Genomic DNA, 18,879 nt, shown 5'->3' with positions numbered 1-18,879 from the left:
TGATTTTTGCTTGGCAAAAACACAAAATATTCCAAATTATGAAAGGAGAAGCTACTGCATTTGGAAACTTGGGAGTTGCAACAACCATTGCAAGAATCAGGAGAGAGTATTGGATTATTAAAGGGCATGACTTTGCCTTAATTCCTGTGCATAAAGCATCTAAAAGCAACACGACGATGCAGTTCATACAAACAATCAGAAGGTAATTTTTACTAGAGGTTGTCCATCATTTTTACTCTTCAATGACGGCACAAACTTAGTTGGAGCAGTAAAAGAGCTAAGGATCATAATTAATGTTTTCAACAGGGAACAACTTAAAGATTTGTGACCTGATAAAGCATTAAATGGCAATTTATTATCCCTGGGGTCTCCTCGTCATAATGGGTGGGCAGAAGCTTTTGTGAGGAGTTTTAAGCTAGCTTTGAAATTGCAAAGTGGGTATTAAGTCCATAAACCTTTCGAACTAAATACGTATTTATTAGAGGTAGCAATTTTTTTGTATCTCAATCCCCTATTACTAGACAAACAAACAATCCTGATGACGGGTCCTACCTTAAGGACCTCGGGGATCATGAGACAAAGGTTCCACGACTAAGAGTTGAATTTGTACAAAAAAATGTGAGTTTCTTTTGAAAACATTTAAATCGAAATGTTTTTCAGTTTTTGTTACCTCAAAAAAGAAAGATGTCGAAAATCGTGACGTAAGGTTCGGGTATTTTGTAACTATTGCAGACAATAATACCATACGAGGAAATGGATTGTTGGAAGTATTATTAAAGTTTACTTTGTTGACGATTGTAAAGTAAGAAACGATAAAGTAAAGACATCTGCTGGAGAATATTATAGACCAACATCAAAAAGTGTTATAATCCAATCAACAAAAGGTTATAAGAAATGAAGATGAGAAGTTAATTGGGAAGGGTGGAGAATGATAAGTTCAATAATTATGTAGATCAGAATATAGCTAAGTGCTTAGTTATACTTCAGTCTCTAGGTAAAGTTGAATGAATAAACATTTATAAATAGTTGAATATGGTAACCAGTCGTAAAATCGAGATTCAATAGAAGCAAGTTTGTTAATCTAAAATTTCATTGTCTTTGTTATAATAAGTAGTAATCTAAACCGTTTATCATATGAAATTTAGATTGAATAAAAACTGATAGTTGACCCAATCCTAACTTTTGATTGATCAATAGTTTTTTCACAGCTTCAGCTGCACCATGACCAATCTTTACGTATATTTTGTTGTTGAATTCTCCTGAATTTTGGAACCGAATGTTGAAATGTATTTTCTTTTGAAATTGAGACAAGGTGAATGTTGTACTTTTTCATGTTGACGCATGTTGAAGAAGAGGACTTAACCAAAAAAGGAAATTCATTACACTTCCCATTGGAATTTGGTAAATGTAACAACTGATAAGATTATTTGCATGTATCATCCTATGATGCAGTGAAATGTATCCATTATTGTTAGCAATTCGACAAAGAAACATGAGTTGGGCGATATTTGAACTTGAACAATCTATATTTAAAAGACATTTTCAGCTCAGGCCCTCACTAAGGTTAAATTTTATATGTGAATGTTCAGTGTAAAATCAGTGCTGTAGAATTAAATTAGTCAGATGAGGGGTTCTCTTGATGTTCTTGTCAATAGCGTCCCTCCACTTCTACAGCACTGTGTAAAATATACTTAAAGCAATTATTAAAAATTGATTACCTAGATCTGCCTCAACGAAACACCAAACGAGTAAGATTATAACGTATACCGTTAGATACAAATCAAATCTATAAACTGCAAATCAATTCTATGGAGTGTTTGCATATAACGTTAAATGCGGCACTAGATGAAAGTGTGTTGCTCAACAGACCATAAAATTAACATAAAATCTTTTCACTATGAACGTGATAGCCCAACAAAAGTCTTTTAATAGAGCCATTACGACAGTAATTAAAAAATAAAAAAGATTCTTTATTAAATGACGTTTGATCTTTGCCTTAAGATATGTTCAGAACAAAATAATAAATATTTACACGAGGCTTCAAATATAACCAAATAATAATCCAATTAGCCTCCATTAAATGTTGTTCCTTCCATTTTGTCCTGTCATCCAAGCTTCCTACTTTTCTCATATGAGAATTAACACCCTGTAAATATCTGCTTCCATTTGCAATCTCATGTAAATATTGTAATTTTGTCAGAAGACGTCTTTTAAAGACGTCATTAATATAAAACCTTTTATTTTTATTCTTGATTTATTGTTATTACGACTTCATTAAAAGACTTATGCCGGCTTATCATAATCATCATGAAAATTCGCTTTTGCCTGGCAAATCTTTGGCCACGATTTGGAATTTTTCTCAATACATGCAATTTTCCCTCAACATTGCGATCGATGAATATACTTTACAGACTGTCCAGATATTCTCATTGATTCATTGGACATTTACGTTTGCATTAGCAGAGCGCGTTTCTTGAATCAATTTGTTTTTATTGTATAAAGTCACGATTTAGTGAAAAGAACATAATAAATTTAGCGGCTTAAATGGAAGTAAAAATAACTCAAAATTCACAAGGTATTTATATTGACACACTTTAATTAGATAATCGTCCCTGCTTAAGATAAATGTTGACATTTTTTCAAAGCAATTCGTACTTTACACAAATATACGGCAAAGGAAATGCCTTTTTTTTGAGAATATAAATTTCCAAAAGTTTTTTACTGTTTTAAGTACTGTTTGTGCACACTAAATATACAGACTAAAAGAGTAATTAATTTTCAATTGACCTTCGATAACATAACATAACAACACTAAATATTTTCTCTTAAATCTTGAGCACCTACCAAGACAAGCATATACAACAAAGCACTCCATACATAAGTAACACATTTTTAAACTTGCACCGACATCTTGATTCCCACTCATATAGTAGAAGAACAATCAATGGTACGTAGATTGACATTTGAGGGTTGAGATGTTATTAGCTTGAAGAGCGTTGTTGTCTTAAAAATTCCCACGCATTGATCAACTATTGGTGGGTCGCAATCATCCCCCTGGGAGTAAGGAAACAATGGAATGCTTGCCATGTTTTATAAAATTTGCATTGTAAATAAATAAAATCCTTTTTTAAAATCATCCAACTTTGCGACCATGACGTATCCTGCAAGTCAAGAATAGATCATCACATCTGCAATTCATATCCGACACATTTTATTAGTTTAGAGTGCAGAACATTCCCCATCAATGGATATTGTAAACAACTATAGTTTAGATTGAAAGATATATGTATAACAGATTCATTTTCCAATATGTAAAACAAAATGTTGCTAAGCAGATCCACTATCATGAGTCACGGTTTCACAGTTATCAAATGCGTTCATCACCTTCGCGTTTCACCGATGTGCATTTAGAAGCCCCAAAACAAATAAACGATAGATTGGCGACGATTTTCTCAGTGTGAATAATCATATTAGTTAAAAAAGAGATAGCCACATAGCACGCTTTTATGAATTCTACACTTACGACAAATTTTGAAAACGTTTTGCGGGCGATAATTATTACAGTTATAAGCAATCTTTAATCGGAAAACCGATTTAAAGCCTTGTGATGCATAAGACGGAGCGGATCTGCATTTTAGTCTTTTTGTCCGCTTTTCACACTTTATTCATTTTGTCCACCCTAAAGCATTTTGTCCACCCAAGATAGCTATTTTCATTCACATTTAACTCACTTTAATATAACTAGGAAATTATTTGAACAGCAATTGTCGCATGAAAATGTTTTTGTCTTATAAAGTCACAATTTAAAGAGAGCAATATAATTAATTTAGCGGCTAAAATGAAAGTAAAAACAAGGCAAAATTAACAGTCCTCTTTCTTATCGACACACTTCAAATAATCGTCTGTGCTTTAGTTAAATGTTGACACTTTTCTAAGGTAATTTGTACTTTACACCGCACTTTATATATATCGCGGACGCTATAATGTTATATAATTCATAATGTTATGAGGAATAATGAAAAACCAATAGTCAATGTGGCCCCAAGCGATAAGTGACCACGATAAACAGAAATTTACGTTTTATTCACGACGACGTGCGTCATGAATAGTTATCAAAACCAAAAAAATTGCAAATTTCAAAATTTCTCACTACCATTTATCGACTAGTATCAAGCGAGTAAAAAATATAATACGCCGCTCTATTTAAGTCCTGAAAAATGAACGAATGTTTTTTCCACCATGATGATCACTGAGATTTATAAGGTTTTGCCTAGTACTAAGACACACATGCTAACTCGTCTGGCTCTATCAGCTGTCATCAAAATGTTAAAACAAATCTTCTGAGCATTAGACTTTAAATCACTTTCAATTGTTTTGAATTTTTGTCATAACTTGTATTTAGCAAATTTAAATGGATGATATTTAAGTGAGTATATGATAGAAGATTATAATCACCAACACATTCACAAGCAGAAGAATTGGTGGAAGAGAATTTTGTAAAAAAACAAACATAAAACTCAAGTCCGCAATTCTAAATATTTTATCTTCATTCTTGAGCATCTACCATGACCAACAAATACAACCAAACACTCCATACGTAAGTCACTCTACCTACTGCGTAAGACAAACATTTTTAAACTTGCCCCATTCTGACTCCACTCAAAATACACAAATGGGGTTGTTATGGGTGACAAAAAATTCTCATTTAATTGCAGACATATAAACTTGAATTCATATGGCCAAATAATTTTCTTTTTGGTATGAAATATTGACGATTATGAAAGGACGGTGTTACATTATCAAATCGTATATAAAATAGCATTGACACTTCAATAAATTAAAAATAATTGGAATTAGCAATTAATGATGTGATAGATTTGAGCTCTTTTATGTTGAACTTACCGCTGGATATACAACATACAACATTATCAAATTCACATTTTGGACTGATTTGTTAGAAATGCGACATTATATGTCAGCAAACTAATATTTTGGCAATTACTCAATTTCAAATTCTAGTACTTTGCATTTAATTGTTTCAATTGAAAGAGTTTTAAGACATTTACGCACTTTGAACCGTCACAACAAAATTAATTATCAAATCTTTGTAATAAGCAGGCAATCTTTACTGTCGTCAAACTATTCCATTTGCTGTCGATGGCCGATCATTTTTTAAAGCGTAATCTATATAGTCGTCGAAATTAAAGAAACCTTTACTATGGTTTACAACAGGTAAGATAATAAAAAAAAAAAATGTCAATTCTCGTAAGGAAATCTATGGAACGATCAAATATTCTAGACAAATTCACATATGACGGAGTGTTGTCTGAACGGTTCAAATACGGCAGCATATAGCACTCTATAAAGATTTCAATTGGCAACACCACAAAGTTGCTATAACTGTAAAATTAGTTGGTAATTTTCTTAATAAATTTTCTTAAAGGCAAAATTAAATCGGAGAGCAATATGTAGTGCGAACGGGGACTTACGTTAAATGTCTTTAAATAAATAGAATTAAAAGAATAACAAGTACATGTAGCACTGTTGCATACGCTATGAAAATAAAACTGAAACTGAAGGAAAGAAAAAATGCGCGTTGCTATAAACGAAACTCGAAATTACTAGTTTCCCTCATTTCCAAAATATGTGAAAAAATATAATTTTACTCTACATTTGAAGAGCTGTTTAGAGCAGTGATTATGGTTGATTGATTAAAAGACTTTCAGGAGGTTTATTGATAACTAATCATATAAATTGTTCGGACTTTTTCTCGGTAAAATTTATTATACATATATGCGCATGACGTAGTATACTACACACGTGTACTCAATGACAAAATAACTTAACTAATTAAATATGAAAATAAAAAACAGTGTATTTCAATCCTTTTCGAGATGCTGTTACTCAATTTTAACAAAAAAAAATTTAGGTATAATATGCACATTGTTACTTGATACGCTTAGAAACATCAATTTAAAGCACAAAGTTGGTCTTGTTCTTCGCTATGTTTTACATATTAATTTGCTTACAAAATCTTTTAAGGGCTTACAAATAGTCTCGTTTATATCTTTATTACAATAAGAAAGTACATGAAAACCTTTTTTATCAAAAAACCTTACCATAATTACTAGCTAAGACTCACTGCATCTAAATACAAATCATAGTATAACTCGTTGGCAATCACACAAAAATTAACATATTTTGATTATTGGGATATCAACAATGTTACAATGTCGTAAACAAATTCAAATCACCCCTGAAGCTGAATTCTAGACAAATGAGCAACTCACATTATGATCCGACTTATAAGACTTGTCGGGTATAATTTTGTAGTTTACTGCGACAAAGTTACTTGCGACTAATTATGAGTTTTAATTCGTTACTCAGTTGAACCGAAGTTGTTTTCATATATTTACTGTGGTGGGTGGTAAGGAGTAGAGCGATCTTTAATCACTTCTAAAAGTTGATCTTTGCTGACCTTTTTATTTGCATTTACTTCGGCAATACACAGCGCGCGAACTGGTAAAGCAGAGAATTGCCAAGTAAAAAAAGATTGTATTTGAGTAAATTAAGCTCGTTTCGGACTTTTAAACATTACATTTAGTGGTAACTGTTACAACATCCGCAATAAATTGTAGTGATCATTCTGACTGCCGAAGAATTGAGGATGAATTCATTTATAAACTTTACATACATTAAAATGCTCAAAATCAACAATTCATTTAGCACAACAGAATTTCTAGGCTCTTGAATCTCTTTTCTGAACGTTTTTTTGTGAGCAATTTAAATTTTTTTTATTTTAAGTTAGTTTGGAATCGACTTACTTACGTTGAAAACATAAGATTCACAGTCCATTCTTCTTTAAACGCCATCCATATTCGGCTGGTTAGAGGATTTTGAACGGCGACCAAGCGACTGCGTCCGTTGTTTACTGTAAACAAAAAATAGAACTCTGCAAAACATAAAACCGTTTCCTCTAAAATGCGCTTAGCTGGCAAGATAAATTTATAAACTAACTATACATAATAAGTAAGAGTAATGATTTTTTATCTAATTTCAGAAGTTTCATTGCGAAATTAGCCAAATTTCGCACCTTAAAATTGGCTTTGATGATTCAATCGATTGTGACGACATTGTCTATTATTTATATTATGATTCAAACTGATTCACTGGATAGAGTTAGTCGACTTGAGATTGTTACAAACCGTTGCCAAGGCTGCTGCAAGATAGAAAACTATTCTATTCTTGCAATATCAAGGGAAACCCAGATTGCAGACAAACTTCATAAACTTTCACGAGCTTTGAGACAATACGAAATTCCTGATAATATTATGAATATTTTACACGAAGCAGAGCGTACCATTGAGAATCTTGAAAGCGAGCTGGAAAAATATAGAACATTTCGAATCAGTAGACTCAAGGAGCTAGAGGGAAATTTTATCGAAGAGGATATATCTCAAGACGAAGAACTAGTACCAAAAACCAAACCAACATGGAAGAAAAAGTCATAAAGGTCCTCAAATGTTCTCAAATTAAGTTTAAAGTGAAGCCCTAGTAAAAATCTCATTGCGCAAGATTATAATAAAATAGTGTGTATATTTAGTTACTTATTAAACTTCTTGTTCCTAGTCTGGTTATAAGACAATTTATAAAACACTATTCAAAGTGACTCGAATATACAATATATTATATAAACTGTATATCTTAAGAGAAAAGATTACCAGTATTAAAATTTTAACAAATTGTTATGTTTTACAAGATTGTCTTTTCATTTTTTTCTTAATTATTAGGTTTATTTATATAGTTAATCACAAAGATTCTAACCATAATATTTCCACTAAGAGTACGTTTACACTACTCCGGATTGCTCGGAAAACAGCGCAAAAAAGTAACAGAACCGGTTTGCATTTATACTGCACCGGAGCGGAATTGTCCGAAGACATCGCTTTCTCCGCAGCAATATGACCACACTTTTTAAACGTGATTGAACGAAAACGGAGCGCTACGACCACACTTTTTAAACGTGATTGAACGAAAACGGAGCGATACGATCACACTTTTAAACGTGATTGAACGAAAACGGAGCGCTACGATCACACTTTTTAAACGTGATTGAACGAAAACGGAGCGATACGACCACACTTTTAAAACGTCGTTGAACGAAAACGGAGCGATACGAGCACACTTTTAAAACGTCGTTGAACGAAAACGGAGCGATACGAGCACACTTTTAAAACGTCGTTGAACGAAAACGGAGCGATACGAGCACACTTTTAAAACGTCGTTGAACGAAAACGGAGGGTTACACATTGTCCGGTAAACAGATAACCGTTAATATTTCATTACACTTTGATACCAGTTCTTTTGACGATCAACAAACTCCTACCATTGCCCAAACTACGTTTAAAAAAAATGAAAGACAGAAAAAAATTTGATCTAAGAGCTGCACCATCTAATTTTAGATGACTCATGCGTAGATTATATCTTGGGTTCAGTCGATAAATCTTACAAAGCAATAGATCTCTGACAAAACATATAAAATCCTTGCGAAAGGTAGCTTCAAAGACATCAAATGAATTCAAGACAAAGCAATTGAGTAAACTAATTAACCCATATGGAAAATGAAGAAAATGTACTTGGTGTTTAATGGTGTAATTAGAAACAGGTGTTGAAAAATAAAGTTATGACAGACGCGTAACTAAAACAATGACAAAAGGAAGTACTCGCATTTGAATAGCAAGAATATAATATCCCATATGGTATACAGCTTCGTCTCTGAAAACAGCAAAGATTGGAATGCAGGATTTTTGTCTGTCAGGTTTAGAGTTGGATTCTCAACTCTGTAGAGAAATGAACACTTAAATAATCTCTTCCAATTATCACACAGAGCTACCAAACTTATCAGCACGGGCTTCAAATGAGACATGTACGTATACAAACGGAAGGTAAAGGAAGAGAGTCACAGCTAAATCACAACAGAAGGAGTTAAGCATTCCGTGATAAAGCAGCAGTTTTAGCAAGCACATTATGAAATAGTATTCAAGACGAAAAGCAAATACTAATCAGAGAAGTTATTTTGTTCACAGACAGTTCCGTTACACAAGTTTGAATCTCAAATCAGAAAAATCGTTATAAACTGTTTCCGCCCAACTGTGTTGGAGAAATTACAAGTAATACAAACGAATCAAATAAAAACACATTTCGAGTGTGAAAAACCCTGCTGACGATACTTCACTCAGTATACCAGAACTTATGCGTAAATCCCAAGAAGAATGGCCAAAGAGGCTATGGAGCTTGATAATAATGAGATATATAAAGAAATGCAAAGGGGAGAAAGAGTAGGTTTAGCTAAATCCGTGAAAAGGATGGGTATCATTGACAAGGACAGAGTTTCTTACTTGCAAAAACTTATATGCCTCTTTCAAAACACGCACAAGTTGAAAGCCAAGATGAAGTTAGATAAAACTAGTGTAATGTCAAGAGCACAATATCACTCCGAATGAGATAGAACGTAAACGTCTTTATCTGATTAGGAAAGTTCGAGGACGTTTCAAAGAAAAAGTTGAAATGTGACTTTATAAGTTTGAGACCATTTGCTTATAAGAACGTCATTTTTTAAGTTTGAGGAAGAAAGGATGATTTTGCTTGGCAAAAACACAAAATATTCAAATTATAAAGGAGAAGCTACTGCATTTGGAAACGTGGGAGTTGCAACAACCATTGCAAGAATCAGGAGAGAGTATTGGATTATTAAAGGGCATGACTTTGCCTTAATTCCTGTGCATAAAGCATCTAAAAGCAACACGACGATGCAGTTCATACAAACAATCAGAAGGTAATTTTTACTAGAGGTTGTCCATCATTTTTACTCTTCAATGACGGCACAAACTTAGTTGGAGCAGTAAAAGAGCTAAGGATCATAATTAATGTTTTCAACAGGGAACAACTTAAAGATTTGTGACCTGATAAAGCATTAAATGGCAATTTATTATCCCTGGGGTCTCCTCGTCATAATGGGTGGGCAGAAGCTTTTGTGAGGAGTTTTAAGCTAGCTTTGAAATTGCGAAGTGGGTATTAAGTCCATAAACCTTTCGAACTAAATACGTATTTATTAGAGGTAGCAATTTTTTTGTATCTCAATCCCCTATTACTAGACAAACAAACAATCCTGATGACGGGTCCTACCTTAAGGACCTCGGGGATCATGAGACAAAGGTTCCACGACTAAGAGTCGAATTTGTACAAAAAATGTGAGTTTCTTTTGAAAACATTTGAATCGAAATGTTTTCAGTTTTGTTACCTCAAAAAAGAAAGATGTCGAAAATCGTGACGTAAGGTTCGGGTATTTTGTAACTATTGCAGACAATAATACCATACGAGGAAATGGATTGTTGGAAGTATTATTAAAGTTTACTTTGTTGACGATTGTAAAGTAAGAAACGATAAGGTAAAGACATCTGCTGGAGAATATTGTAGACCAACATCAAAAAGTGTTATAATCCAATCAACAAAAAGTTATAAGGAATGAAGATGAGAAGTTAATTGGGAAGGGTGGAGGATTATAAGTTCAATAATTATGTAGATCAGAATATAGCTAAGTGCTTAGTTACACTTCAGTCTCGAGGTAAAGTTGAACGAATAAACATTTATAAATAGTTGAATTTGGTAACCAGTCGTAAAATTGAGATTCAATAGAAATAAGTTTGTTATAATAAGTAGTAATCTAAATCGTTAATCATATGAAATTTAGATTGAATAAAAATTGATAGTTGATAAAAGCTTCAGCTGCACCATGACCAATCTTTACGTATATTTTGTTGTTGAATTCTCCTGAATTTTGGAACCGAACGTTGAAATGTATTTTCTTTTGAAATTGAGACAAGGTGAATGTTGTACTTTTTCATGTTGACGCATGTTGAAGAAGAGGACTTAACCAAAAAAGGAAATTCATTACACTTCCCATGGGAATTTGGTAAATGTAACAACTGATAGGATCATTTGCATGTATCATCCTATGATGCAGTGAAATGTATCCATTATTGTTAGCAATTCGACAAAGAAACATGAGCTGGGCGATATTAGAACTTAAACAATCTATATTTAAAAGACATTCTCACCTCAGGCCCTCATTAAGGTTAAATTTTATATATGAATGTTCAGTGTAAAATCAGTGCTGTAGAAATAAATTAGTCAGATGAGGGGTTCTCTTGATGTTCTTGTCAATAGCGTCCCTCCACTTCTACAGCACTGTGTAAAATATACTTAAAGAAATTATTACAAATTGATTACCTAGATCTGCCTCAACGAAACACCAAAAACGAGCAAGATTATAACGTATACCGTTAGATACAAATTAAATCTATAAACTGCAAATCAATTCTATGAAGTGTTTGCATATAACGTTAAATGCGGGACTAGATGAAAGTGTGTTGCTCAACAGACCATGAGATTAACATAAAATCTTTTCACTATAAACGTGATAGCCCAACAAAAGACTTCTAATGGAGCCATTACGACAGTAATTAGAAACAAAAAGATTCTTTGTTATATGACGTTTGATCTTTGCCTTAAGATATGTTCAGAACAAAATAATAAATATTTACACGAGGCTTTAAATATAACCAAATAATAATCCTCTTTACCTCCATTAAATGTTGTTCCTTCCATTTTGTCCTGTCATCCAACCTTCCTACTTTTCTCATATGAGAATTAACACCCTGTAAATGTCTGCTTCCATTTGCAATCTCATGTAAATATTGTCATTTTGTCAGAAGACGTCTTTTAAAGACGAAACGTCATTAATATAAAACCTTTTATTTTTATTCTTGATTTATTGTTATTAAGACTTCATTAAAAGACTTATGCCGGGTTATCACAATCATCATGAAAATTCGCTTTTGCCTGGCAAATCTTTGGCCACGATTTTGAATTTTTCTCAATACATGCAATTTCCCCTCAACATTGCGATCGATGAGAATACTTTACAGACTGTCCAGATATTCTCATTGATTCATTGGACATTTACGTTTGCACTAGCAGAGCGCATTTCTTGAATCAATTTGTTTTTATTGTTTAAAGTCACGATTTAGTGAAAAGAATATAATAAATTTAGCGGCTAAAATGAAAGTAAAAATAACTCAAAATTCACAAGGTATTTATATTGACACACTTTAATTAGATAATCGTCCCTGCTTAAGTTAAATGTTGACATTTTTTCAAAGCAATTCGTACTTTACACAAATATACAAAGAAAATGCCTTTTCTTGAGAAAATAAATTTTCCAAAAACTTTTCACTGTTTTAAGTACTATTTGTGCACACTAAATATACAGACTAAAAGAGTAATTAATTTTGAATTGACCTTCGATAACATAACATAACAACTCTAAATATTTTCTCTTAAATCTTGAGCACCTACCAAGACAAGCATATACAAAAAAAACACTCCATACATAAGTAACGCTCTACGTATACCACTCATTCTACGTAAAAAAACACATTTTTAAACTTGCACCGACATCTTGATTCCCACTCATATAGTAAAAAGAACAATCAATGGTACGTAGATTGACATTTGAGAGTTGAGATGTTATTAGCTTAAAGAGCGTCGTTGTCTTAAAAATTCCCACGCATTCATCAACTATTGGTTGGTCGCAACCATTCCCCTGGTAGTAAGGAACAAATGGAATGCTTGACAACTTTTATAAAATTTGCATTGTAAATAAATAAGATCCCTTTTTAACCCTTTCATTCCCAATGATGCCATATGGCAACATTGTCTTTTATGCTACATAGCTTACATGAAGTAAGCTCAAAAACAAAAATCAGGCAAGCGTTTTTAGGTTTTGATGTGGGTGATGTGATATGTGAGGCAAATCTTCGTAAATTTGTTTTTATATTAGTTTCATTGACTATTTCACATGGTCAGGGTTGTTAGTTTGGCCTTTTTGAGGCCAAATAACTCGATTTTGGCCTTTTTTTTCTTTCTTTGGCCTCGAAATTTTTTTTTGGCTATTTGGCTACTTTTTGGCCTCTTTTTACTCAAACAATTTTTTTAAAATTTTTATTGAGCTTTATTTGTAAAATCTCTTAAATGTACAAAATGCGATGGAAATACAACTAAAATGATCATAAGGATCAAATTGAGCATTGAATTGTTTTCATCCAATCACAGCTAAGTATAATTCAGCCAATTGTCATGCAATTTAACCAGCTAATCACAAGCAAGCACACAGCTTTGTCTTCGTAGACGTCCAACATCTAGCTATAAATAGCACGTTCGACCACTACTAATACTAGTTAAGACTGATAAAAACGTTATTCGTTGCAATATTATGGCATCAAAATGGAAAGGAGCGTATGATAGCGGAAGAAAATATAACAAATCTTGGGAAAGTAAATTTAGCTGGCTCACAAAAGCTTCAGACGGAAGTGAAGATGCTTTTTGTAAATTGTGCCGTGCCACAATCAGACCCAAACAAGCAAACTTAACCAAACACGAAAAAACTGATAAACACATCAAACACATTAAAGTATCTACTACTACAAGGCCCATCCAAGTCGTACGTGTCCCAAAAGTTGCAGAAGAAGTAAAGGTCGCCGAGATCGAGCTAGCTGTTACAATGGCTTGCCATTCGGCAATCTTGACCATGGATCATCTCGGAGGATAATAGCCCGAAATGCTCATGGAAGCAAACTTGAGAACATTAAAATGCATAGAAACAAATGCTCAAAACTATTGACCAAAGTTATAAGTCCAGCGTTGAAGGAACAACTGATTGCTGATGTCCAGGGTAAGAAGTTTTCGTTAATTGTGGATGAATCTACTGATATTTCCACATCGAAGCAGGTCTGCATTATCGTAAGGTATTTCAGCGAAGTTGAAAATAAGATCGTTACAGCGTTTGTTGACCTGGTTCCTGTTGTCCACACTTCGGCAGATGATCTTTTTAATGCAATCAAAGATTGCCTTGCCACAATTAAACTTGATTTAGTGAATTGTGTTGGCTATGCTAGTGACGGTGCTTCAGTGATGGTTGGGAACACAATTCGCTGTGGACAAGAATAGCTGCTGTCGCTCCTCATTGCATCAAGATGACGTGTATTTGCCATTCGTTGTCCCTTTGTGTTCAGCATGCATTTGAGAAACTTCCGTGGAGTGTAGGATTTCTTCTGGCAGAAATTCCGAAATGGTTTTCAAAGAGCGCTATTAGAAGAGAAGCATACAAGACGCTCTACGAAGTGATGAATCCAGATGATGTGCAAGATGCACCGTTTGAGAAGTACTCAACTACGAGGTGGCTTGTGAGAGGAAAAGTTATATTTCGCATTCTCACAAATTGGTTTGAGCTGCAAGCTTACTTCCGAACAGCACAACCAGAGACGACGCAGGCAGCAAGATTCAAGGCTCGTATTCTTCTGGACATGCTCAATGATCCAGTCCTATATCTTTATTTCCATTTCGTTTCTCCTCTGGTCACAGAATTCGACAGGGTGAATGCCTTCTTCCAGGCAACTGATGGTGACCCAGAAGAAATGTTCACGGAACTAAATGTACACCATAAAAGTTTATATGGTAGAGTTTTCGACCACCAAGGAAAATATCTAGCCATTTATGAAGTTGACTTTGGTGGAAAGTTCTTGTCAGAAGCAAAGAAATACATTTCTTCCCAACAAGACAAACGACGTGCTGAAGCTGAAGTTTCTGAAGTGAAAAATAGGTGTCTAGAATTTCTTGTGGAAGCTGTAAATCAAGTAGAGCAACGTTTACCAGCTGTCCGGAATATCTTTAAAGGTTTAAGCGCCCTGCATCCAAGCAAAGTTCTTGATGTAACAACGAGAGCCGATTTTGAGCAACTGCCGCTTCCTAATCTACGAAAGGATCAAGATTATGCAATTGAGGAGCAGTACAGGAAGATCGTCCACCGAAATTGGAAAGAGGAACAAATTTTTAACGGCATCATACCTGATACAGCAGTTGCATTTTGGTCAAAGATAGTTCAGTTCCAAACTTCTCTTGGGGTCAAACCATTCAAGGAATTGGCAACTTACGCCTTAGCTGCCTGACAAATCCTGTAAGCAATGCAGTGGTTGAAAGAACCTTTTCCTTGGTGACATCAGTGAAGACCAAACAACGCAATAGGATGAGCTTAGAACTGCTAAATGCCATTATTCGTATTCGTTCCAGCCTACACTTTGCCGGGAACTGCTGCATTAACTTTAAGGTAACTAAGCGAATGCTTGAGCTGTTTGCCACTAAACACATGTATGAATGTGAGTAGAATAAACATTATAAGAACTATGCATAAATATTTATATAAATCTGTATATATGGAGAGCAGTAAAAATGACAACTATGCACGTCGAGATCTTATAGAAAGACAGATAAAATAGTTTATTCACTTTGTATTTTGACATGGCCTTTTAAGCTTGTAATGCTTATCAAGAAATTTTGGACGTGTAGTTCATTTTTCTCTTCATTTCGTCAACAAGCACCTTATATTTTTGCAACAGCAAATTAATTTTCAGTCTTACGTTCTGTATTCACCTCTTCCCATATGTCCTTTGATGTGAACATTAGGCGTTGGCATCGCTAGATTTGCAATGTATGGTATATATTTATGATAAATCCATATAGACTATAAGAAGCAATTAGAAAAACTTATTAAAACCGCATGCCATAAACAGTGCGGGCTCAGAAAACAAGTTTGGCCTCTTTTGTTGCCATTTGGCCACTTTTCAAACCATATTTGGCTACAAACGAGCGCTGGAGCCTAACAACCCTGCACATGGTGTCCTACGGAAGTTAGTGACAGCAAATTTTTGCGCATTTTCAAAGGTAAGTTTAACTATAATATGTTTAGTTTTAAGATATATAAAAATATTAATGGATTAAATTACTGTTCCTCGTCATATTTAAACAATTATTTTATTAAAAGCGCGATCAGCCCACATAGATTTTCTAATGTATAATGTTGTTGCCATGTGACAACAATGGGCAGATCAATCTCTGGAAGATGTCACTGTAGAAATATTGTTAATTGAATATAAACTAAGCATTTTCTTTCTATAACTGATGTTTTTTATTTTTAAGAGAGTTATGGATTTGACTGAAGCAGTAGATATTTTTGTCCTAATGGTGAAATATCAGATGTAAGCGGCATTGATGATGGTGATGATGAGGTGGAAGATATTTCCCATGCTGAGGATCCAGATTTTGTTGCCCTTCCAGACAACTTGAAATTCATGCAGTTCATGAAGATAGTGAAGTGAATGATATTGAAGATGATGATGAACCTGTAAGGCGATCTAAACCAGCAAAGTGATGCAAGACAAAAAGTGTAAATGGCAAAAGAAAGATGTTCCTTTTCCCGAAAACCATTTCAATGATACATTCCCAGATCGACCTGAAGAACTGCATTCCCCTTTGGAATGTTTCAACATGTTCATTGATTTTGAAATGATAAAACAATGCACTGAACAAAGTAATATTTATGCAATGCAGAAGGATGGTAAGGAATGTGCTATCCAAAATGATGAAATAGAGAAGTTTTTGCCATCCTCTTATACATGGGTCTGTTTCCTGCACCATCATACAGAATGTACTGGGAAAATTCTTCTCGGTTCAATCCTATTGCTGAAACAATGGCAAGAAATCGCTTTGAAATTATCCTGCACTACTTGCATTTCAATGATAATTCCAAACTGCCAGGAAGAAATCATCCTGATTACAATCCTTTATTCAAGATACAACCGTTATTGAGCAGTTTGAGAAAAAACATGCTCAAAGTTGACCCAGAGGAACGTAACAGCATTGATGAGCAAATAATTCCCTTCAAAGGTCGCAGTTACCTGAAACAATACAATAAGAACAAACCCATAAGGGTTTCAAAGTCTTTACAAGGGCCGGTGCATCCAGAATGATGTATGACTTTGAAATATACACTGGAAAGCAAATGAAACTGAAAGGAGATCTTGGTATCTCTGGCAATATTGTACTAAGACTTACCAAAAATTTGGCAGATCACAAAGATTACAAGATGTATTTTGACAACTGGTTTGCATCAGTGCAGTTGTTAGAAATGTTAAAAGAAAGAGGCATTTGGGCAGTTGGCACTATTTGCAAGGATCGAATGGCAGGTTGTCAACTTAAATCAGACAAAGAAATGAAGAAAGATGGTCGTGGAAGCTATGACAACAAGCTTAACGATAAAGGTATCAAAACTGTTAAGTGGTATGACAGCAAGCCAATACATATTGTGTATCACAAAAAGTAAAATTGTTATAGTTGTAAATATTTCTTACTTGTAGTATTGCTATTTTGTACATATTTTTTTCTTTTACTTGGAGTAAATGGGAGCCTCACTGATCAATTGTATTTTTAGTTAATTTTATGGATTTTAATACAGGTAAAATAATTATAACACTTCAATGTCAATCAATAAACATGAGTATTAAGTATAGAGCTATGTCACTATACTCCCAATGTTGCCATTTGGCAACAAAATTTTAATTCCATGAAAATATAAATTTTTAGACTAGCAATGAAATTCGTGACATATTTAACATTGTTTTTATGCGTATATAGCGCAGAAAATTTTTTTTGGCCACGGCTAATAATTTGGGAATGAAAGGGTTAAAATCATCCAACTTTGCGACCACGACGTATCTTGCAAGTCAAGAATAGATCAATACTTCTGCAATTCATATCCGACACATTTTGTTAGTTTAGAGTGCAGAACATTCCCCATCAATGGATATTGTAAACAACTATAGTTTAGATTGAAAGATATATGTATATCGTCTTCGCGTTTCACCAATAATCATTTAGAAGCACCAAAACAAATAAACGATAGATTGTCGACGATTTTCAGTGTGAATACTCATATTAGTTTAAAAGAGAGCCACATAGCACGCTTTTATGAATTCTACACTTACGACAAACTTTGAAAACGTTTTGCGTGCGATATTTATTACAGTTATAAGCAATCTTTAACCGGAAAACCGATTTTAATGCCTTGTGATTTATAAGAAGGAGCGGATCTGCATTTTAGTCTTTTTGTCCGCTTTTCACACTTTATTCATTTTGTCCACCCTATGGCATTTTGTCCACCCAAGATAGCTAGTTTCATTCACATTTTACTCACTCTACATATAAGTTTACATCAGCAAATTATTTGTACAGCAATTGTTGCATCAAAATGTTTTGTGTTATAAAATCACAATTTAAAGAGAACAATATAATTAATTTAGGGGCTAAAATGAAAGTAAAACAAAGGCAAAATTAACAGTGCTCTTTGTTATCAACACACTTCAAATAATCGTCTGTGCTTTAGTTAAATGTTGACACTTTTCTAAGGTAATTTGTACTTTACACCGCACACATATATATGGCGGATACCATAATGTTATACAATTCATATGTTATGAGGAATAATGAAAAACTAATAATCAATGTGGCCCCAAGCGATAAGATAGCACGATAAACAGAAATCTACCGTTTATTCACGACGACGTCATCAATAGATATCAAAACCAAAAAATTTGCAAATTCCAAAATTTCTCACTACCATTCTATCGACCAGAATAAAACGAGTAAAAAACTATGATACACCGCTCTATTTAAGTCCCTCGTTCATGAAGAATCAACGAATGTTTTTTTTGTACTAAGTCACACATGCTAACTCGTCTGGCTCTATCAGCTGTCATCAAAATGTGAAAACAAATCTTCTGAACATTAGACTTTAAATCCTTTTCATTTGTTTTGAATTTTTTTCATAACTTGTATTTAGCAAATTTGAACGAATCAAGTGTAAGTGAGTGTATAATAGAGAATTGTAATCACCAACACATTCACAAGCAGAAGAATTAGTTGAAGAGA

At 33.8% G+C, this 18,879-nt stretch overlaps 1 protein-coding gene and 3 long non-coding RNA genes across 4 annotated transcripts; 1 reads left to right on the top strand and 3 right to left on the bottom strand.

The window, feature by feature from the left end:
- Nucleotides 1-1,072: 1,072 nt before the first annotated feature.
- On the bottom strand, nucleotides 1,073-1,780 carry LOC124457459. Its single transcript, XR_006952606.1, has 2 exons — nucleotides 1,719-1,780; nucleotides 1,073-1,523 (listed from the first exon to the last, which is right to left on the bottom strand). It is a non-coding gene; the product is annotated as an uncharacterized LOC124457459 (long non-coding RNA).
- A 3,317-nt stretch (nucleotides 1,781-5,097) lies between these two features.
- Nucleotides 5,098-7,754, top strand: LOC124457456. Its single transcript, XM_047007706.1, has 2 exons — nucleotides 5,098-5,232; nucleotides 7,061-7,754. The coding sequence occupies exons 1-2, from the start codon at nucleotides 5,219-5,221 to the stop codon at nucleotides 7,509-7,511; spliced, it is 465 nt and encodes a 154-aa protein (XP_046863662.1). The 5' UTR covers nucleotides 5,098-5,218; the 3' UTR covers nucleotides 7,512-7,754.
- LOC124457458 lies at nucleotides 6,540-7,181 on the bottom strand. Its single transcript, XR_006952605.1, has 2 exons — nucleotides 7,094-7,181; nucleotides 6,540-6,931 (listed from the first exon to the last, which is right to left on the bottom strand). It is a non-coding gene; the product is annotated as an uncharacterized LOC124457458 (long non-coding RNA).
- Nucleotides 7,755-10,552: 2,798 nt separating the features above from the next.
- LOC124457690 lies at nucleotides 10,553-11,395 on the bottom strand. Its single transcript, XR_006952732.1, has 2 exons — nucleotides 11,290-11,395; nucleotides 10,553-10,928 (listed from the first exon to the last, which is right to left on the bottom strand). It is a non-coding gene; the product is annotated as an uncharacterized LOC124457690 (long non-coding RNA).
- Nucleotides 11,396-18,879: the final 7,484 nt, after the last annotated feature.

Source organism: Xenia sp. Carnegie-2017, unplaced genomic scaffold, assembly GCF_021976095.1.
Source record: "Xenia sp. Carnegie-2017 unplaced genomic scaffold, XeniaSp_v1 HiC_scaffold_6, whole genome shotgun sequence".
NCBI lineage: Eukaryota > Metazoa > Cnidaria > Anthozoa > Malacalcyonacea > Xeniidae > Xenia > Xenia sp. Carnegie-2017.
The sequence above is the reverse complement of the archived record's forward strand: the minus strand, read 5'-3'. Positions and strand labels throughout refer to the sequence as shown.